General features: G+C 44.8%; 2 protein-coding genes across 3 annotated transcripts in view; both read right to left on the bottom strand.

The window, feature by feature from the left end:
• Positions 1 to 16,884, bottom strand: part of nup58 (nucleoporin 58) — a 31,297-nt gene extending 14,413 nt beyond the window's left edge. For both annotated transcript variants that reach the window (XM_083778452.1, XM_083778451.1), the window contains exons 1-11: positions 16,425 to 16,884; positions 13,877 to 14,034; positions 13,133 to 13,165; positions 12,747 to 13,022; positions 11,106 to 11,274; positions 8,813 to 8,878; positions 7,863 to 8,037; positions 7,159 to 7,238; positions 5,994 to 6,112; positions 2,138 to 2,220; positions 929 to 1,133 (exon numbers count right to left, since the gene is read on the bottom strand). In XM_083778452.1, coding sequence (XP_083634578.1) covers positions 929 to 1,133; positions 2,138 to 2,220; positions 5,994 to 6,112; positions 7,159 to 7,238; positions 7,863 to 8,037; positions 8,813 to 8,878; positions 11,106 to 11,274; positions 12,747 to 13,022; positions 13,133 to 13,165; positions 13,877 to 14,034; positions 16,425 to 16,525 — 1,465 coding nt within the window. In that variant the 5' untranslated portion in view covers positions 16,526 to 16,884. The remainder of the gene's footprint in view (positions 1 to 928; positions 1,134 to 2,137; positions 2,221 to 5,993; positions 6,113 to 7,158; positions 7,239 to 7,862; positions 8,038 to 8,812; positions 8,879 to 11,105; positions 11,275 to 12,746; positions 13,023 to 13,132; positions 13,166 to 13,876; positions 14,035 to 16,424) is intronic.
• Positions 16,885 to 19,512: 2,628 nt separating this feature from the next.
• mtmr6 (myotubularin related protein 6) overlaps positions 19,513 to 23,010 on the bottom strand; it is a 28,980-nt gene continuing 25,482 nt past the window's right edge. The window contains exons 13-15 of the mRNA XM_083777841.1: positions 22,643 to 22,777; positions 20,764 to 20,890; positions 19,513 to 20,380 (exon numbers count right to left, since the gene is read on the bottom strand). Coding sequence (XP_083633967.1) covers positions 19,913 to 20,380; positions 20,764 to 20,890; positions 22,643 to 22,777 — 730 coding nt within the window. The 3' untranslated portion in view covers positions 19,513 to 19,912. The remainder of the gene's footprint in view (positions 20,381 to 20,763; positions 20,891 to 22,642; positions 22,778 to 23,010) is intronic.

Raw genomic sequence — 23,010 nt, 5'->3', positions numbered from 1 at the left:
GCTCTCCTCTATAAGAGACAAACCGACTTGGCACAGCCGTCGGCTGTTTTGATCAATATTCCGTTACCTTCCCAGTATGAAGGACGGACGGTCCTAAAAAGTCGTTGCATCCGTGTTTTAATTCATTTCAGAAGGGTTTCCACCCATTCGCTAAATATAGATAATGATATAAGTGGTTCTTAAAGTAGGGGTCCCTTGAGAGGGTATCAAATGGTACCTTTTTACAGCCAGGTCTGTAGCTCTTTAGGGTACAAATGGAACCAGATGTGGTGCCTTTTGTACACTCAAGTGGTTCTCAAACTTTTATTTCAAGAACCGCCCCATAACTCTGACGTAGATGTCAGACATCATCATCATCAGTACGTAGAGATGTTTTGAACGTGTGGCTACGTGAGACCATCCTCCCCCCAAAGCGTGTTTCCTGTCCCGTCTCTGCTCTCCCTCCCTCTCTGTATCCTCCAACCCCATATGACAGAAACACAGCTGAATAGCACAGAATTACTATTCAAGTACGTACACGCCTAGAAAACCCCCAGATATCCATACATATTACATTGACTTCTGACTTCACCGTGGCTGGGCCGAGTTCTGGTCTGACATAATTTTGCCATTCTGTCCATCTCGGTTTACAACTCGGATGGGGGCCGAACTTCGCAACGCTCGACGCGGCAACTCGCACGCCCCAAAGGGCCGCTCCGTTATCGTCTATGGGGGAGGATTTCAGTGTCCTATATGTACAGAGTTTGGGGTTTCCTAGGCGTGTATGTGCGGAATTGCAAATTCCGTACCATTTCACTTTGTTTGGGTAGGTACTAGGTATCCTATCATCTCTCAGGTGAGGGGTGGGGTGAGGGGGGGTAGGTGGGGGGGGGGGGTCAGAACAGAAGTGTCTGAAGGGTTTTTTTCTAGAACTTGAAGGCGGTCAGACCTGAGGTCGGCTGCTGCTGCTGGTGGGTCAGCGTAGCGGCCATGGCGACCGCGGCGGCGTTGGGCACGCCGGTGAAGGGCGCGGGTCCCGTGGTGACGCGTGACGTGCTCTGCCACTTCCTGGTGGCCGCCCGCTTGGACTCGAACACGTCGGTGGAGTCCTCGAGGAAGGAGCGCCGGTAGCCCAGGTACTGATGCTTCAGGATCTGTGCCCAGGACGGAGAGATGGAGAAAGAGATTTATTTTTTTAACCCATTCTGACCTGAGATCAGATTCTAAAAATGTCTTCTAGTATTAGCATAACCTAATACTAACACCAAAAGGGGTTCCCGCGCAAACTGGGTTTCAAACAGTTTCAATTTGCCACGTCATTAAAAAAAAGAGGTGGTCACGCTGACTTGTGAGTTTGTACATCGGCTATTTTTGGAGGAACTTTTTTTTAATGTGTGATGGAGACGCACAGGGACAGCCTGACACTTCAGTCCTTGACAAAGAAGCACAGGTTGGACAAATGAAAGGCCTTTAGTACATTTTGTGCCAGAGATTTGCTCATTTTCAGGACAGATCTTTTTTTCTCGTATCGTCTGCATCAGGTTCACAGACTGTATTACAGTTGAAGTAGTCTAATGGTCCCACTTGACTTCTGACTCGCCATCACCCTGTTCCTTCAAAACAGCTGAGCATGACATCTTATTTTCAAGGCCCATTTGCAACAGCAAAAAGGAGCAAACAATTCTAGAAACTCAGAAACCCATCACATTGCAAGTAGATCCGATACTGGTCAGTTTGAAAACGGATGCCAAGTTGAAAGTGTTTGTAACACTCACTTTAATGTTCCGCTTTAAAGAATATATATATATATATTCAAAGATTTGCTCAAATGTTCAAAGCTTTTTTTTTTTACAAAATATGAGCTTGTATATCTGCTATGCAACGTAGCTTTATAGAAAATTGTCTGTCCTGATGAAGGTCTAACGACATGGTTACCGGTACATTTTTCTGACAGTGTGCGGGTCCTTTTCAAAGCTTTTTACCATTTACTACATAATGAAGCTAAAATCTAAAATGACACAGATGCTCTGCCGGTTTCAATGGGTAAACGGTGCAATACATCATCATTAAACTCTCCGTTTAGCCAATTATTTGGGTGGAGGGCACGAGAGGCTCACGACTTTCTTCACAGTGGTAGGACGAGGTTGGAGAATCCTACCTTGACGTTCTCATGGACCGACTGGAGCTGGGCAGCCTGGGCCACAAACGTCTGGTACAACTTCTGCATGGCCATGGACAGGTCTGAAGACACACACACACACACACACACACACACACACACACACACACACACACACACACACACACACACACACACACACACACACACACACACACACACACACACACACACACACACACACACACACACACACACACACACACACACACACACACAAGCACACACAAACACGCACAAAAAACACAGGATTGACAAACTGAAGAGAAGTTAACGATCAGTGGCGTTTCCAAGCCAAGGGTTTATCTGCCCTCATTCCCCCCAAAATCTGGCTCCACCAAAATGTGGAATGACCTATCAAAAGTAACGACCTCGACTCCCTACCCAAACTCAAAACTAACAAAAAACAAAGTTTTCGTCAGTGAAAGAAATGTAGTCGAACATTTATTTCTCGTCTTAGTCGACAAAAACACTGCTCTGTGTGGTAGTATTTACCCTGTGGGGTGATGTGAGAGCCAGTATTTACCCTGTGGGGTGATGTGAGAGCCAGTATTTACCCTGTGGGGTGATGTGAGAGCCAGTATTTACCCTGTGGGGTGATGTGAGAGCCAGTGCTGTGTGTGGTAGTATTTACCCTGTGGGGTGATGTGAGAGCCAGTATTTACCCTGTGGGGTGATGAGAGCGCCAGTGCTGTGTGTGGTAGTATTTACCCTGTGGGGTGATGTGAGAGCCAGTGCTCTGTGTGGTAGTATTTACCCTGTGGGGTGATGTGAGAGCCAGTATTTACTAGGGTTGGGATTCGGAACCGGGTCCATTTCAGACCCGGTTCCGACATTGCGGATCCGGAGCCGGTTCCATCGTTTTTTTATTAACGGTTCCCCAAACGGTTCTCATCAGTCGTCATTTAGCTCCGCTGTGTCTGTGCAATGTGCATGCATGCAAGCAGAGCCTGAGGTGACGTCACCCCACCTAAAGGAGTGTGTGGGGTCGGGGAGGATACGCCCACTGTTCTGTGCATTCAGCGACCGCTCACCGCCACGGAGCGAGTGATGTCGAAGAGATCTTCAAAGTGTGGTTAACAGAGAGGGAAATGACTCTGAGGCTGAGCACGCAAAGTGGAATAAATGTTATGCTATAGTTCCCTGCAAAGGTTGTTGCAACTTGTACCAGTTGCACGTCCACATTGATGAAACAACTCAAAATCAATACGCCTACACGAGTCCACAACTCACGAGAATAATCTAGGCAAATCGCGTTTGAGAGCCATGCGGAAAGCTCACACTCCCCAACCCAGCCGGCGGGGGATGAGGATGATGCAAGGCTGGTTCACTTTCCCCAGGCTAGTAACGTAATAGAAAATAAAAACTACTAATGTCTACAGAGCTTTTCATTAGGTGTATTGTACAACTGTTAATGGTGTTAATTTAGAACGCCAATGTCTCGACGTCTTTCTGTCTGATATTTTATGAATCATGCCAAATCAAATTTCTGCACTTATTTTTTACAACTTATAAGCAACTCAACTGCTTTTGATTTGGCTCTAAATTAATCGCGTGACTGTTGAGAGCCCAGCGTTTAGGTGCATATACCTCCATAGATTGATTAGCCTACTTTATAAACAGTTTGCAGAAAAAAGCACAGGAACGTAGCCTAGGCTACAGTTCAATACAAGGTCTGCTAAAAGGATTTTTTTATTCCAAGAAAGCACTATTTGTTTCCATTAGGGTAAGGGGTCCTTCATATTAAATTAATCTGAACATTAAAGACAACATTTGTCACCACAACAATATCATTATTGCAATGTGTACTGTATTTAATATACAGCAAATTGCAATATAGAGTAAAAATGATATTGTTGTGGTGGCTAGCTGGTGGTAAATAATAGTGCCACCTCATACTTGTAAAGTGCATCTTCAATAATTTAATTCATTCATTTGTTTTTATTATGTACTTGGTTAGGTTAGTTATAATATAAGCATCATTTATGTCAGAAAAAAAGGGGAAAAAATAATATTAGGATCCGTTAAGGGAACCGTTAGGAACCGGAACCGTTAAGAGGGATCCGGGAAGGATCCGGAACCGTTAAAATCCTAACGAATCCCAACCCTAGTATTTACCCTGTGGGGTGATGTGAGAGCCAGTGCTCTGTGGTAGTATTTACCCTGTGGGGTGATGTGAGAGCCAGTGCTCTGTGTGGTAGTATTCACCCTGTGGGGTGATGTGAGAGCCAGTATTTACCCTGTGGGGTGATGTGAGAGCCAGTGCTCTGTGGTAGTATTTACCCTGTGGGGTGATGTGAGAGCCAGTATTTACCCTGTGGGGTGATGTGAGAGCCAGTATTTACCCTGTGGGGTGATGTGAGAGCCAGTGCTCTGTGGTAGTATTTACTAGTGGTGGGGAAAAAAATCGATTAGTCAATTAATCGCGATGCCATCATGGGCGATAATTCATCGATGCACAAATGTCAAACATCGATTATATAATGTATTTTTTTTTACCGGAGCAAAAGGGCGGAACTAATCTGCGACTGCGCTGCGTCGTCGTACCGGACCGTTTAGAGTGACGCACACAGCGCTCGCACACGCTTTAGCTTTCTACAACCAAAACAGAACGATCGAGTTACCAACGCGGAGGGGAAGAGAAAAAAGATGACAGAAAGGGAACATTTTGGATTGTATGAGGTTGAGGGGACACGAGAACTCAATAAAACTCACACCATCGACCGCCTGTGAAATGTGGCCGAGATGGGACGATGTAGTGTGGCTCCAAAGTGCTAACATGGCCCGGAATCCATCGCTCCCCACGACCGAATGTGAACGTAAATCCTTTGCAATAAAAGTGCTGATGGACTTCGTAATTCTAGTCGCCTTTTCTGAGTGCATGGGCAGCTGTCCGTGTGTTCAGAATCGGGATGGTTGTCTTGACTGCATCTCTGGATGTCAGTGGGCAATATGGTCTTGTACACGTTGTGAGTTGTATCGAGTTCCCGTGTCCCCTCAACATCATAGGATCCAAAATGTTGCCATATACTTGTAAAATACTTTTAAATCAAATGCGTTTGTGTGCAAACAAACAGAAAGCTGCAACATAATAGTCTCAATAACTACCCCAAAGCTTCCTTAATGACACTTCAGTAACTGAAAATGTAATCCCTGAATAAGGAAACAAAGAAAAGCACCTTTTTTGTCCTAATAAAGGCAATAAAGTGCTGCTGACCTCAACCGAAATCCTGCCCATGTATTTCTATGACATGACATCTTATGTCATTATTAATATATATTTATTGTATGCTTGTACAAACTCATTCTTTTTTTTTAAAGAAAGCTGCTTATTGCTGTTCTGTATTTGGCCACGGACACCCATCTGAAAATATCTTCTTCTATGGACCCCCCCAGAAGCAAAGATTTGAGTTAAAAACGTGCACTGTGAAATAATATATATATTCATAATCATTAGAAAGCACTTTGTTTATTAGTCACACAGTGACTGAGTGATTATCAGTGAGTGATTAATCATGATTAATCGGGATTAATCGAATCGTAACATAGCTCAATTAATCAGGATTAATCGGGATTAATCGAATCGTGACCCTCGGAAACGATGTGTAATCGCATCGCCAGGTACCAGGCGATAACCGCCTCTAGTATTTACCCTGTGGGGTGATGTGAGAGCCAGTATTTACCCTGTGGGGTGATGTGAGAGCCAGTATTTACCCTGTGGGGTGATGTGAGAGCCAGTGCTCTGTGTGGTAGTATTTACCCTGTGGGGTGATGTGAGAGCCAGTATTTACCCTGTGGGGTGATGTGAGAGCCAGTGCTCTGTGGTAGTATTTACCCTGTGGGGTGATGTGAGAGCCAGTGCTCTGTGTCGTCAGGTGATTCTCCAGCTCTTCTATCTGCTGCCTGTACTGCTGCAGCTGCACCTCAAACTGCTCCACCAGGCAATGGAAATAACTGCGCGCACACACACACACACACACACACACGAAGACATCAACTTAGTCACTAGGGTCCTAGAAATGTGGTCTGAATATGACGTCTGTAAACGGCAGTCATTGACACTGCAGGGACTTAGTGTAATATTTCTTTCTCGAGTTATTTTATAATCACGGACACCAGTTCTTTCTTATTTTGTGATGGTTTAAAAAACTGTGCCGAGTCATCAATAGAAGAGCACTGATAATAGCATCAAGCCCCTGGCTGCCTAGTCTGATTTTCTGGCCTTTGTAGGACCTGGCGCACAACCCCTTCTACATGCCTCGAACGCCCTCTAAAGACAAGGCTTTTCCCCCCCTAATTCCACTCTTAGAATCTCAACATATCCCCCCAGTTCCACTGGGATTTAGGAGTGTGAATAAATTAGTGTGGCAAGTTGCAACAGAGTATTTGGTTTGGAACAGACAGTGTTGTTTTTGGCAGCAATTTTTGAGTTTAGTGTTAGTCATAGTCTCTTGAAAAGTTTTAATTTAGTTTTAGTCACATTTTAGTCACCTGGAATGTTTTAGTGCTAGTCTAGTTTTAGTCGACTAAATATCATAAGGTTTTTAGTCGATTTCTAGTTGATTTAGTCGACTAAAATGTATTTTGACGGGCCTTGATGCCATCGCAATGACTGATTTTACACTTGCTGAAAATAGCAGATCTACGAGCTCACGAGCTCGTAGATCGGCTATTTTCAGCGTGCAAGTGTAAAATGACTTGTACTGGATCTCTTGTCCACTGGTCCCTTCCTAACATTTTAGTCTAGTTTTTATTTGTTGACAAAATTGTCAATACATGTAGTCTTGGCTTTAGCCATCGTAGCTTAGTTTCCATTTAGTTTCCGTCAGTGAAAAAAGTCGGACATTTTTCGTCTACGAAATCGACACTGGGAACAGACCCCATCTTGTCTCTTTCTGTCACAGTGACATTGTCCTGCATCATGTGTCCCTATCCAAATCAGGTTCTCCCATAGCCTCTTCTGAAAGCAGGTGTGCAGACAAGCATGAAGCAGGCCTTACTCCGACGGAGCCGTGTTCTCATGCTGGAGTCCAGGGGGGGTCTTCTGTGTCCGCAGGGCGATGTCGGCATTCTTCAACTCCTGGAGAAGCAGAGGATGAGTGTCACGTTAACAGCTACTGACACACACAGTAAATAAACTGAAGACATGATGTCATGGCTTTGGATACAGCCAATGGCGAGTGAGCTCAGCTGAGAAGTTAATAAAATAAAATAAGTCTTCTGAAAGAATATATATTCAAAGATTTGTGCCACGATTTTTCAAAAATAGCTAAAGTATTACATAATGCTTAAAACACCAAAAGGGGTTCCCGCCGAAAATGGGTTAACAGGGGCACAACTGGGGCTGCCTGCAACTACTGGAGCTTACTAGCTTGTACAACCCGACAGTAATAAAATGCAGTATTAACTCAAGTCATTGCAGGTCATGAGAACCCGGAAAGACATGTTGTCATTTGCTCGATATGAACACCAGCATTAATATTTAATCAAGGCTTCATAGCACCTACCGGTATATGTAAAATGTAAACTAAAAGCGCACAATTCTATTTAGCGTATTTTCCGTCAAGGACATCAGGAATAAATCGCTTCACTCCTGCAGCGCACCACGCATTTGCCATTTGCCCATCTTCAGTATGACCCATCTCTGCACCTGTGCGTGCGTGTGTGCGTGCACCTGTGCGTGCGTGCGTGTGCGTGTGTTCACCTGTGCCGTCTCCAGCTTCAGTTTGTCGATGGCCAGCGCCTGTCGCTGCAGCCCGCTGGCGCTGACGGACAGCAGCTGTTTGAGGCTCTTGATGTCGTCCTGGACCTTGGCCATGGCCTTAGAGGACATCCTGCTGATGTCCTCGTGGACCTGCTTTTGCTCCTTCACAAACTTCCTATGGCAAAGAAGACCCAGTGTAGATGGTGATGATTCGATTCCGATTGAATTGGGCTACAATCCGATTAGATCTGCCGGGTCTCTCGGGATGTCGGAAATAATCGGATCTGGTTTTCCTACTTGAAATATTTTTGGAACGGGTCGGAAACTGTAAAATGTCACAGATTAATTTCGGGACCATTTCTTTGGACCTGTGCAGAGCTCTAGTGTGCAGCAGGACCATTTCTTTGGACCTGTGCAGAGCTCTAGTGTGCAGCAGGACCACTTCTTTGGACCTGTGCAGAGCTCTAGTGTGCAGCAGGACCACTTCTTTGGACCTGTGCAGAGCTCTAGTGTGCAGCAGGACCATTTCTTTGGACCTGTGCAGAGCTCTAGTGTGCAGCAGGACCATTTCTTTGGACCTGTGCAGAGCTCTAGTGTGCAGCAGGACCACTTCTTTGGACCTGTGCAGAGCTCTAGTGTGCAGCAGGACCACTTCTTTTCTTTCAGTTGACCGTTCTTTCCTATGCAACCTGTCCTTGTAGGTAGTTCTGCAAAACTATGCTTTGACAGGGTCTTAAACAGGCCGATAGATGCATCATCAGTTCCTCTCTGACTTTTATATGCACATTGGAGATGATCTAAGCTGTTAGTGACTCCAGGCTTCTTGGGGAGAGGCACAATACAAGACATTTTCCAGAAATTGGGCAATGTTAGAGAGTCAAGCAAATACTTTATGGATTAAGGGTGCAAAAAAAGAAATATATTGAATAACTGAGAGCAGAGAAACTTACTGGAAGTTTTCCACATCCTGACAGATGACTGGAGGCAGGTTCTCGTCTTTCAAGGCTTTGCTGTCCCTGAAAAAAAGAATGACAACTGTCAATCACAAGTCACTGAACTTCTGGGAGCTAACGGTCAATTCAATTGGCTTTATTGGCATGAGAAAACATACGTTTACGTTGCCAAAGCAAAAGGCACAAAACAACGACACAGCAATTACAATCAAATCAAAATGTATGTACAGATGTATCAAGATAACCGTTTTCTTTCTTTCCTATCATAATTGTTGTTTATCATGTTACTATGCTGCTTAGTAAAATTTTACTAGTTATAACAATGAAGAACATTGAAGACAAGCGTGAGATTGTTCTTTTATTTTTTAAGTAATTAAAACACAGTTTGACAAAATTACAATTGGGCTGGCTAATCAGACTAATTGATTTAATAGATCAGTTAGGTGACATTCACACCAGAAAGCTTTGCTGCGATTAAAAAACGAATCCTGCTGCGCATTGTCAGAAAGTGCACTTAGTTTGGCAGGTGTGAAGGCTCATTCGAATCCTAATGCGTATCAAAGAACCGCATTCTACTCCGAGCAAAAACGGGGGTTTCGCTTCGCTTCCAATTGCACTTGATTACGATTCGGTGCAGGTGTGAATGCAATCCACAGTAAATAAAGGAAATTAAGCAAACAATGTGGCGGGTGAGGAGCTGAACACAGTTGGAGACGGAGAAGGCATATTTTACGCAGCGCAAAGATGTCCCGTTACCGTGGATAGACGTGGTCGAATGAGGAGACTGAAGCCCTGATCGAAATGAGGACGAGTACATTAATCAATTGCTTAAGGAAACACATAAAAACACTGCAGTGTATTATAGCCTACAGAATATTCTGTCTGTCTGTGCATGCCGTAAACATGGAGTGCTGTCACTGTGTGGGGACTGGGGAGTAGGGACTTTCATCTCGATAAACTTGTAAACATTTTGCACTGCTGTCTGTTATATCAGTGCGCTCAGCGCTGTGCCTCCATGCCCAAAAGAACAGTGCGTGGCTGCATGCGTATAGTGAGAGAGAGAGAGAGGGGGGGGGGTCCAGCCCCAGACGGCACGTTATGAGTATCATTTTATCACCATAGATTTCACTGTGTAGGCTAGTTTATGAATGGAACACATTGATAAAGGTCCCCCCTGCTGCGTTTCCAATTGCTGCGGATGACAGTGTGAAGGCAAACCGCAGCAAATTAAATATGCAAGAATCCCAACTTCTCCGCCCATTCACATCGAGTCTACCGAAGTATTAGGTGGGAATGTGACCTTAGTTGATATGATCCTAGATTATAATTTCTATGCATTTGATGGATTATTTTGTGTTGTCCTTGCTTATTGTAAATCACTATGGACTTACAAGTGTCTGCTAAATGCCTAAATTGTAAAATTTGTAAATTGTGAATCGTTTACATACATATTCAAAAGAATATAAAAGGTTTAACCAAAATAACTTCTCCTTATTCAATTAATCAAAAATGTTATGGATTAGAAGATAGAAAATAGATAGTTGCAGCCCTAAATGGATTATGAAAATAATAAAACTGTTACTTTTCAGGATTCAAATTCAAAAGTAGAAGATCTACAAGCTCACAACGCACTGCTGCTGATGCTTGTGTGTGACGTTGTAGTGTGATAATTTACGGAGAAAAAAAACAAAGGAAGTTATAATATCTTTGCTTCTGGGGGAGTCCCTGCCAGAACAACATATTTTCAGATAGGGGTCGGCGGCCAAATACAGATAATTCTGGGGGTCCTTGACATGACAATGTTTGAGAACCACTGACACAGAAACATAGGTTTTTCAGAAAACTGTCATGATTTAGAAGACATTTGTAGAATCTTGTGTCAGGTCTAAATGGGTGAATGGCTGATTTTACGCTTGCTGAAAATAGCCGATCTACAAGCTCACAACGTGTTGTGTGCTTGTAGATTTTCAGCATGCAACCAAGTGTAAAATGACTTGTGCCTTTTACTTATACTGCATCTCTTATCCACTAGTCCCTTTCCTAACAGTTTAGTCTAGTTTTTATTTGTTGATGAATGTGGTCAGCTCACCACCGGAGCGGTGGTCACCTCACCACCGAAAATCCAGACTATGAATAGGCCTTGAGTTTGTCAGTTTTAGCTTAGTTTTCATTTAGTTTCCAGTTAGTTTTCGTCAGTGAAAAAAGGTAATCAACGAACATTTTTCGTCATAGTTTTTCAGTCGACGAAATCAACACTGCTCTACATCAGAGTAAGTATACATGCTCTTACTGAGGATTGGCTCCAGACGACTTGTCGTTCTTCTTCTCGGAGGAGGTGCTGAAGTCGATCCCGCCCAGGCCGAGGCTGCTGGGAACCGGGGCCGTGGGCGCAGCGGTAGCCATCAAGGAACCCAACGTCAAGCCGCCTCCACCAAGAGTGTTCTGCATCTGCCCCAAACCTGGAGAGAACACACACACACACAGCTTAGTGACTGTACTTTTTTTTATTTTACAAAGTATCTGTGAAAACATCAGCAATCGTTCCACCAGGGATCACAGTGGAACATTATTACAAGGCCTCTAACTATGTGTACAAATGGACTTGCTTGGGAGAATAGTTGGTTCAAATGTTAGAGCTAACTATGTGTACAAATGGACCCACTTGGGAGAATAGTTGGTTCAAATGTTAGAAATTAACACTGATGATTTGATAGTATAGATCAGCAGTTCCCAAACATTTTTGGCCATGCACCCCCCGTTACCTCCAGAGTAGACCTAGCTGATGCACCCCTAAAACCCCCATAAAACCATAGCACCACCATTAGCCTTTTCATGTCGCGCACCCCCTAGAAGGCGCACCACAAGGGGTCCACGCACCACAGTTTGGGAACCACTGGGAGATGGTCCCTGAGATAAACAAATTATATTTAAAAAAAGTAGCCTTGTCGAGCCATGTGACCCATAGTATGTCCCCCTATCCAATCCTTGATATGAGGCTCAGTGCCAAATGGTGTATTTATATAGCACTTGGATCCAAAGTGATTTGCGGTACATAGATTGTGCATTTCACACACACACACACACACACACACACACACACACACACACACACACACACACACACACACACACACACACACACACACACACACACACACACACACACACACACACACACACACACACACACACACACACACACACACACACACACACACACACACACACTGATGGCGGAGGAAACCATGCAAGGCTCAAGGACACAAAAGCTACACCGTGTATTTGTAGCTTTTGCAGCAGCTACAAATGTCCGTTTGTATCTTCATGTCGCTGCTGGCTTCCATTGAAGATTAATGGTGGACTGTACCTTTGCTTCTGCCCATGCTGAACGCAGCATCAGCCACTGCCAGGCCGGCTCTGTGTCTTGTTTGCGTTACACGTCACTGTGTTTCACGTGACTACCTACCTACTATTCTCCTTTCTTATGCAGTTTGTGTTTTTATTGCACAGCTGCTCCCTTTGTCAACTTGTATTCTTTCGTATTGTTCTTATTGAACTTTTAATCTGTTTAATTAATGACCTCTTCCATTAAGGAAAGGATTCCAAATAAGCCAGCTGGCTTCTTCCTTTCCTTGCACAGTATTTTGGTTCATTCATTGTATTCATGTATTGTCTATTTTTTTGTATGTGCTAAAAAATATACAAACTAAACTAAACATAAGGGTGTCTGATGAATGCCTAAATTGTGGTAAATTGTTGTGTGTTAAAAACCCATTTTGGGCGGGAACCCCTTTTGGTGTTTTAAACATTATGTTATGCTTTAGCTATTGAAAAATAGCAGATCTACAAGCTCATAGCTACGAGCTTGTAGGTCTGCTATTTTTGAAAAATCAACGACTGACATAGAAACATAGCTTGTGTGTAATCTCACCCAGCGTGTTGCTGAAGAGGCTCGTGCCCAGCGTCGGGGCGGCGCTGGTGACCATGCCCCCCATGCCCGCCATGCCCGTGAGGCCCAGGCTGAAGCCTGTGTTGGCGGGCTGCTGCTGCTGCGGGGCCGTGGAGGCCAGCACGGAGCCCAGCGTCAGGCCCGCGGGCACCGACGACGCGGCGGAGGTCATGGTGAGGGAGAAAGGCGCGGCGGAAGCGGAAGGCTTGTTGAACGCCAAGCTGAAGCCTGTGGTGCCAGCGGCCGAGGCTGGAGTGCCTGGGGGTGGGGAGAAAAGAGTTGAGGATTGAGGATTTACAGGCACTGATTTTCAATCTTATATCCTTTAAATCCTTTTGTCATTCATTTCCTAAGAACCGAAAACTTACCCAGTGTAAGGCCAGTATTGGGAGCAGCTGCACCTGAAACGGAACATAATTATTATTATTTTTACATCCTATTTGATTTAACCACTTGAGCTATAGCATCCCAATTCGTGTGAGAACTTTAGCCAAAAATAGCAGATCAAGAAGCGTGAGGCGTCGTGAGCTTGTAGAACGACTATTTTTGGCAAAAGGTTCTGGTGTAGAGGGGGGAAAAGAGCAGACCAAGTACAGTGTGAAAGTTTACCTCAATACTTCATTTACCAAAGTATCAGGGGATTTAAGTGGTTACACACCACCACGAATCCAACACACACTGATGTCTATGAAAATGTTTAATCTGCAACACAATGTTATGTAGTGGTGGTCCCTGCTTCATCTCTCTCTCTCTCAGGTAAGGGGTCCTTGAGCTGAAAACCCTTGAAGACTCCTGGTTTCGATTATATTATTTATTTACAGCGTTCCCAACTTCCCACGATTTTTTACCAATGCATTTCCAAAACGTTACATTTCCAGAATATTTAACCCAATTTCCAGACTTATATAACAATCATTCAGTGCAATAATGAGTCTTTTTTTACTCCTATGTGCAATGTCCAAAGACAGGCAGTGTAGCAAAGAAATAAAGCATAGAATATAGAACGGAGCATTGCTCCCCTATCACAAAAGGACACAATCTTAGAAAGGGTGATTTGGGGTGTCCCCCTGACCCTTTACTGCTTGTGAACATGCATGTATGTGTGTGTTTACCAGGTGTATTAAAGGAGAAACCCCCAGCAGGTTTCTGACTGAAGAGACTGCCTCCGAGACCCATGGCCGGGGCGGCGGTGGCGTTGGCGGCAGGATTCACAGCCGCTGCCTGGCCCAAAGCACTGCCGAAACTGAAGCCAGCCGTTGCAGCAGGTGCACTACAGTTAGAAGACGAGACAACATCAACGCGTTACAAGCTTGCACTCATTCCAAAAGCACCCGATAAGTAGGGGTGGGTTCAATTAAATAGATATTGGCAATAATCGTATCAAATTCCTTGCTGATGATCACATCAATATATGGCGGGAAATGCTGTGTGTTTGTTTAAAAACAAACAAACAAACATCAGAATCAGATTCTGTTACGATATATACGATTACATCTTTTGCATTCATCCATCTACACATTATTTGTTCCCTTGCTTTTGATTTAAATGTTATCCAAGTTTTTCAAATTGATTTGACATTTGACAATATATTTGTCAAAGCATCGGCAATCAGTGGTCTAGGAATCTGTATCGTGAATGATACGCATCGATCGTGAGGTTATTGCAAATATCCAGCAGACCTAATTATTATTATTTGGAATCAACGTATAATCGATATATTGTCATATCGTCATGGCTTCTGTATCGCGATCTATTGTGCGGTTACAGGCAGTACCCCCCCCCCACTACCGATAACGATAAGTACTAGTAAACCTACGAAAAAAGGAGCTTGATTGATCTTGTTAAAATTACTGGCAATATTGCCGGTAATTACCCGGGTTTTTATTCTCTGCGTCCTGTTCTAATTAAGTATCTGCACTTTGGCTACGGGTGTGTGCTGCGGCCACCTTTGTCTTTTCAAGACTTCACATGTGTTAGATTGTTCTACTGTGGACCGGCAGCACCACTACTAAGACTGGTGTTCCTATAGCATCCCCCTGCACAATATCACCGGCAATAACCGGCAATAACAGCTAGGCTTGGGCGACATTCAATATGAATTATCATGATACTTATTCCACACACAGCCACAAACCAACATACTGGGAGCATCTTTGATTGCAGTTGGGCGTCTAACGATACAGTGCAAGAACAGCATTGTAAATACAGTGCATTTATAAGGGGGCCCACAATCAAAACACACATTTCTGACTCATTCCATAGTTCACACAACACAGCTACTGTAGGGGTGGATGGATGGAACATGTTTTTTGTGTGTGTTTGTGTTCTCATTATCATCATCATCATCGCTATTACTACTTAAAGGACAACTTTAGTTTTTTTCAACCAAGGTTCATGTTTTAGGTTGTTATTAGAGAAACTAAAAGGTGAGTGTTAATTTTCTTTAATTTGCTGCTTTCTTTCGTTTTGGGGATTTTAGCAGTTTTTGACAGGGGGGCGGGGGCATTCAAGCATGGGGCTAGATATGTATTTTTTTACAAAATATTATGGCGATTTATGTTTTTATTATTTACTATAGTCCTAATAAACCCCAAGAAATTACATCTGGCCACAAAAGATCACAGGGTCTACTGAATGTGACAAACTGACATATTGAGCCTATACACAGTATAAGCCTTCCCCCAGTAGGCTACCTTCACATTCAGTAGATCCTGTGATCTTCTGTGGCCAGATGTAATTTCCTGGGGTTTATTAGGACTATAGTAAATAATAAATAAATAAATCACCATCAAATTTGGTAAAAAAATACATATTTAGCCCCATGCTCGAATGCCCCAGCCCCCCTGTCAAAAACTGCTAAAATCCCCAAAACGAAAGAAAGCAGCAAATGAAAGAAAATTAACACTCACCTTTTAGTTTCTCTAATAACAACCTAAAACATGAACCTTGGTTGAAAAAAACTAAAGATGTCCTTTAACTACCTTTGCTGCTACATTGTCTGGAGGAACCTGGAGGAACCTCACCTGTACACAAGTCTAGTCTAGCCTTGATACAAGACTGTCATACATATATTATATTGATCCAAGGCTAACGCAAGTCAAAAACTAACAACAACAACCTTAAACATAAACACCCTAAAAGGCTGGGCATGCAGCACATGCTCTTATCAAAACGTTAGCTTGTGCATCTTTTCTTTATGACAATATAGCAGTTAAAAGTGATCCATTATTAGAGATTAGCGGTTCTGCAACGGGGCCTCCCCACCTAAATGATAGTTTGGAACCAAATGGACCCTTATGGGACTGTAACTCTGAGTGTACACATTTGTACACTCTCAAGAGTCAAATTAACATTGATTTTACACTAGTATAAATTGGGGTCCCAGAGATAGAAATACCATTAAATGGGGGTCCGTACTCCGCGTAGACTAATGCATGTCAAACTGGGGGTCCTTTAAATTAATACATTAATTAAACGGGTTGAGAATCACTGTACCCAGTATTAATCTGGGGTCCCATACTCCCATCGTTCCCTGGCATGTCTTTTCAAATGGGGGGGGGGGGGGGGTCCGCAGGGCTGATTATTAGTGTCAATGTGAGGGGTCCTCCTTGTCCTTGACATGAAAAAGTTTGGGAACCACTGCTTTATATTATATTATACCTGTTGGTCGGGGCTCCTCCAAACGCGAACCCTCCTCCTCCGGCGGCGGCGGGGGCACCGAGCGTCCCCGGGGCCGCCGCGCCGAAGTTAAAGCCGGACATGATGGTTGTTGGTGCTTCACCACCACCACCAGACTGGCGGACAGTCGACGTGTATCAACCCGGGAGAGAAGGCCCCAGAACCGGGGTCTAGTCTGTTAGCCCAGGCCGCCTATAGCGTATAGCTTCCCTAGCTTCGCTAAGCTAGCTTTTGAGTGCTGCCCGCGTGAGCCGCCAGCAGGCAGCTGCGTTGATAGCGGTCAAATACGTGCAGAAATCATGCTCTAAAATGGGATTTAAACCTATTGTTACAGCTTTATCTCCAGTCTGACTCACACACCGACCCGTTTATTAACTCAGAGATGTAAAAAGTTTACTGTCGCATGGTGTCTGTTTTTCTATTCCGCGCTCGCAAAAATAATATCGTTCGGTTATTTCCTGCTGGCTGTAACGAGCATGCGCCTGCAGCAGTGTTGCCAGATTATGTGAGAGAAATAAGCAACCAGGTCCATAAAAACAAGCCCTAAAGAAGCCTGACATTTGAAAATAGACGATCTACAAGCTCACAACGTAGATCTGCTATTTTCAAAGCAATCATGGAAGGAAAACAAAGTGACAAAACTTTGAAATATTTTAACAACAATTAACAACACATCTTGTATGGCAGTATGGGGGAATTCCTGGCATAAAATATGTTTAGATGTATGTAGGGTCATTAGTTGGATACATTCATCTGGAGGTCATTGACAATGACAATGTGTTGACAACATTATGAAACAAGCCCAAAATAAGCAACTACACTTTAGAAACAAGCCCAAAAGACAATAACCCTTACGCAACTTTACAGAATAACAAGCCAAGTGTCGCTTATTATAATCGGACATGGCAACCCTGCAGCGGCAGGCTATACAAGAGTACTGCTGCCCTCCACAGGCAGGTGTAGGATACTGCTTTATATTACATTATACTACACTTTGGATACAGAGAGACATTTTAAACCCCCTTGTATTGAGTTGAGTTGCTGTACTGTACTTGGACCATTCCCCCCAATGTCCCAGAGTTGCCAGAGTTCATCATACACACAGCAAAATACTGCCTGCACCTTTGCAGGCAGTATTAAAATAAATAAAACAAAAACATTGTAGGCCATTTACTCTTTTCCCAGGGGTCTTCAACAGCCTGGGGTCCGGGACCCCTAGGGCTAGGGATCCTCAGTTAGTAGGGCCTACAGAGGGACACCGGTTTGTGTGATTTTATTTTACATTAACCACTTAACCTAGAACTCCGTTTCTGAGGGGAACATTAGCCGGAAATAGAGCTCCCAGACACCTCACAGTGCGAGGCGTTGTGAGCTCCTGGATCGGCTACTTTCAGCAGAGGTTCGGTGTTGTAGCGGAAAAAAGATTATTATTAAGGGTGTAAGTGGTTTAACCATCTGAAAATACACATTAACATGACTCCAACGCTGATGATAGTGCTGTCAAACAAGTCTTTGAAGCTATCTATGAAATGGTTTAATCTGCAACATTATGTTATACAGTCCCTGCTTCAGCTCTCTCTCTCTCTCTCTCAGCTATGGGGTCCCTATTGTAAACAAGTGTAATACTTTATGGTGTCGTCCACAGTTTTGCATTGAGTTGTGCTTGAAACGTACTGTAATTCTCCAATCGTACATTCATCAATCAATCAATAATCAATCAAAAACCCCTAGCTGCTCTATTCAATATGTACAGAACAGAATAGTCAGGATCAGGCCTTTGATTTACCCACCCCTCGAGGCCACCGTAAAAGCAAAGTACAGGCATGGCGTGTGTAAACACAATATCAAACAACTGCCACTGGACCAACAAAGTTGATTTTTTTTATTCATTTATTTTCTTATTCTGTTCATTAATTTTCTATAGTGCTTTTTTTTTTAACATTGATAAAAAACAAGCTTTATTTTATTACATTATCTTTTGTTGTCTAAGTGCAGTTAAATGCTATATAGTAATGCAGCTTTCCTTGGAGATTTATTTTTAGACAATACAGACATACACCTTGTTTCCCCGCTGGGTCACACACGGGACCATGGCGTGAAAAACCAACGTGTAAATTACATACAGAGAGACGGCTTCTCCTGGAAAACACACATACTGTACGCTCTTATGTACATACTGTATGCACGCGTGTGCAAAAGAAACGGCATGCCACCGTCATACTCCCACACACATACGCATACACTCGCCCGTTCATGCACGCACGCACACACACACACGCACGCACGCACACCTTTCAGTAACCACTTGCCAGTGGTGGACAGTAACGAAGTACATTTACTTTAAGTACGGTACTGTAATTACGTTTTTAAAAAAAGGAAAGAAAATAGTATCTGTACATACATTACTTTAGTATTTGAATTTGTTCGATACTTCAAGGACAATGATTGTCCTTGTCCCTACGTGTCTAGGAAGGGAGAGAACAAGATCACGACGTGTTGCGATGTGACGCACTGTGTGACCTCGCAGATCTGCTATTGTTTGTCACGGTTAGAGACATTCTTTGGACATTTCTGGCAAATCTTTGAGTCTTTTTTGAGAAAATGGCAAAAGAATTGTAATGCAGCAATGCATTCACGTTAAAAGAAAATGTACTTTGTAAATCTGTACTTTTAAAAAGCATGTACTCCAGTTCTTTAACTAAATACAAAATTTGACGGAGCAACGTTCACTCGCACAGTCGAGCAATATTTGACCAGAAGTATCTTTACTTTGAAGTACTGAGGTCGAGGACAAACACTGGCCACCACCATACTCCCACATACATACATCGCACTAACACGCACGCGTACGCACGCGTACACACACACACACACACACACACACACACACACACACACACACACACACACACACACACACACACACACACACACACACACACACACACACACACACACACACACACACACACACACACACACACACACACACACACACACACACACACACACACACACACACACACCAGTCTCATCCAAACACAGTGAAATAGCATAGTCTAGAAAACCCCAAAATCCGTACATAGGACACTGAAATCCTCGGATTTCGACGTCTCTACCGAACTTGAGCCACGGGAGACGCCACCGAGCCCTTCAGGGCCGCGAGTTGCCGCACGAGCGTTGCGAAGTTCGGCAGAGCCGACTCAGCCTCGTCTGAGTTGAAAACCGATATGGACAGAACAGTAAGTAATGTCAAACTCGGAACTCGCGGGCTGCCACGGTGAAATGGCACTTCCGTAAGTCGTACTAGTGAAAGCCATGCCTCTGTCGCGGGTGTTGGGGTTTTCTAGGCGTGTACGACATGGAATTGCAATTCCGTGCTATTTCGCCGTATTTCTATGAGATGGGGTTGCACAGACACACACACACACACACATTCGTCCTTGGCCTATAATGCTCCAAGCACAATCTCAGCAGGTCATGCGCGCCACGCCGAACTCCAAGCTGACCGCGCCGGCCGGCTCCTCCTTGCAGGCCTCGCCGTACGTCGTCGTCCCCTCCTCCTCCAGCTCGCCGTAGCTCTGCTTCCTGCCGTCCGTGCAGGCGCTGCTGCCCTCCACCGTCCGCTCCGTGTCCGAGGAGGACGAGGCGCTGCTCTCGGTGGCCTCCTCGCCCAGCTCCTCCTCCTCTCCTCCTCCCTGGTCGTTCTCCTGCTCCTCCTCCTCCTCCTCCCGCCGTTGCATGGCCTCCTTGCGGCTGAGCGGCACCTCCCCCAGGATGAGGGAGTCCGGACGCAGCGGGGGTGGTGGGGGGAGGAGGAGTAGGGGAGCGTTGTTGGGGGGGGGAGAAGAGTCGGTGCGACAGTCCCGGACCGGAGGGAGCGGAGCCGCCGGGGGCTCGGACGTCACCACGGGGGTCACGCCGAGCTGGTGTAGCCTCTGGAGGGAGAGAGACACACACACACACACACACACACACACAGAGGGATACATGTATTTGAGGATAGTTGCGAGAAAAAAAACTTAAAAAAAACTTAAAAAGAAAAAACATAAAAAAACACGCATGCACACATACACACACTAAAAAAATAACTTAAAAAATAACGTAACTTAAAAAAACGTAACTTAAAAAAACGTAATCATTTATTCTAATTGTTGTTATTGCAATTTACGAGCTGCGTTCGCTTCCCGCGTCCGCGCATCTTACTCGTCTTGCTACTGTAGATTTATTTTAGCAGCACACTGCATTCATTCAACACGCGAGTGTGTATGCATGTGCGTGCGTGAGTGTGAGTGTGTGTGTGCGTGAGAGAGAAGCACACCTTCTCCAGTGCATGGAGCGTGTCCTCTGCCTGGCGGCTGTTCTCTCTCAGAGTCAGCGTGGTCTTGAGGATGGACTGCCGTGGGTGCATGGAGCGGTCAAACTGGTGGTACATGTTCCTCCAGAACCTAGAAAAAACACGCACGCACACGGACTTAATAAACACGACGTTCATTTAGTTTTGACTCAATTCATTCACTGTACACCGGCTGAACATGCTGAAGACGTAAACACTGTTCCCTCCACAATTCACATCTGAAGACCTGCGCCCTGCACTGCGCATGCATGTATATATATCCTCTTGTGTGTTGCCGTGAAGGAAACTGTATAGAACTGTCGTAAAGTGTACAAGTGTACACAAGGCTCCCAGTTCGAAGCCGGGCTCCCCCAGAGTTAGTGTCGAAGTAGCCTCGGAAACCCATACGTTATTATTTCCAGGGAACTCTGGGTCTGAGTCCACTTCAATTCGGCATAGAGTAGCGCAAACATTGCTCACTCTCTGCTGATTTCTGATCGTCTGCACCTTTGTTAAATTGACACACACGCACACATGTACATACACGCACACACTCCTCTCTCTCTCTCTGTCCTCTAAGTAATTAGTCTCATGTCCAGCAGCTGCGCATAGTTTCTCCCGGCGGATCCTGCCGGGAGCTGCCTATGCCATAAAAAGCATAGGTGAGTTCCAGGCTAGTGTCGAAGTGTCCCTGAGCAAGACTCTGAACCCCTAATTGCTCCCGATGTGCAGGTTGGTGCCTTGCATGGTTTCCTCCGGCATCGGCGTGTGAATGGGTGAATGTAATGCACAATCTCTAAAGCGCCTTGGATAAAGGCGCTATATAAATGCACCATTTACCATTTAGACTTGAAGTACACAGGATGGAGGGTATTAGTAGTGACTTGAAGTGGGGCGGCGGTGGATCAGGGGTTAGAGTGGCCGGATGGTAAACCGCAAGGTCGCCAGTTCGAACCCGGGCTCCCCCAGAGTTGGCGTCGAAGTGTCCTTGAGCAAAACACGGAACCCCTAATTGCTCCTGATCGCCATAATGAACCAATATCGTCCATGTATCGTATCGGCAACCAGGTATTGTGATACATATCGTATCGCTGTTAAAATCGTTACACCCCTAGTGGAGGGTATTAGTGAGTACGGCAGAAGGGTGGAGGGTATAGAGCGTCACAGAACCGCCCCCTCGAGAGACCCGGAAAATAAATCCCCGTTAATTCTCCTCATAGACTTTTCAGAAAGTATTTATTTAAAGACGTTGACGCCGCGGACAAAGCCAACTCTTGCCGTGACAAATCATGACAATAAACACAATGTTTTGGGCCAAACAAAGAATTAGAAAGTAGAAAAGAAACGTCAGGTTACAACACTTTTTTTGTTGTTTTTCTTCTTTGTAATTATTTGTTCGGTCCAAAATATTGTGTCTGTCGTCATGATTTGTCACGACTCGAGTTGGCCTCGTGCGACGCTTAAAAGGTCTTTAAATGAATACTTTCTGAAATGTCTATGGGAGAAATGCACTGGGATTCATTTTCCTGGGCCTGGCGTCGGGACTGCGACGCTCTATTAGTAGTGACTTGAAGTGGTACGGTAGAAGGTGTTAGTAGTGACTTGACGTGGTACGGCAGAAGGGTGGAGGGTGTTAGTATACTGACTTGACGTGGTACGGCAGAAGGGTGGAGGGTGTTAGTATACTGACTTGAAGTGGTACGGCAGAAGGGTGGAGGGTGTTAGTATACTGACTTGAAGTGGTACGGCAGAAGGGTGGAGGGTGTTAGTAGTGACTTGACGTGGTACGGCAGAAGGGTGGAGGGTGTTAGTATACTGACTTGAAGTGGTACGGCAGAAGGGTGGAGGGTGTTAGTATACTGACTTGAAGTGGTACGGCAGGGTGGAGGGCTCCAGGACGGGGTGTCTCTCGGCGTGGCCGGGGCTGTAGAAAGGGTTCATGTAGTTGTGTTGTTCACTCAGCAGGTAGGCCCACAGCGAGTGAGTCCGCTCCCTCAGCCTGCAAAGCCACACACACACAGACACAACAAGACATGTATTCATTTACTGTAATTCAGCCCCCAAGCTGCGTCTGGAATCGAGTTTGGCTTGCACAGGGCCTGTGTGTGTGTGTGTGTGTGTGTGTGTGTGTGTGTGTGTGTGTGTGTGTGTGTGTGTGTGTGTGTGTGTGTGTGTGTGTGTGTGTGTGTGTGTGTGTGTGTGTGTGTGTGTGTGTGTGTATGTATGTGTGCG

The sequence above is a fragment of the Protomyctophum parallelum genome, assembly GCF_964188405.1.
Source record: "Protomyctophum parallelum genome assembly, chromosome: 12".
Lineage (NCBI taxonomy): Eukaryota > Metazoa > Chordata > Actinopteri > Myctophiformes > Myctophidae > Protomyctophum > Protomyctophum parallelum.
This window is presented reverse-complemented; position numbering and strand designations above follow the sequence as displayed.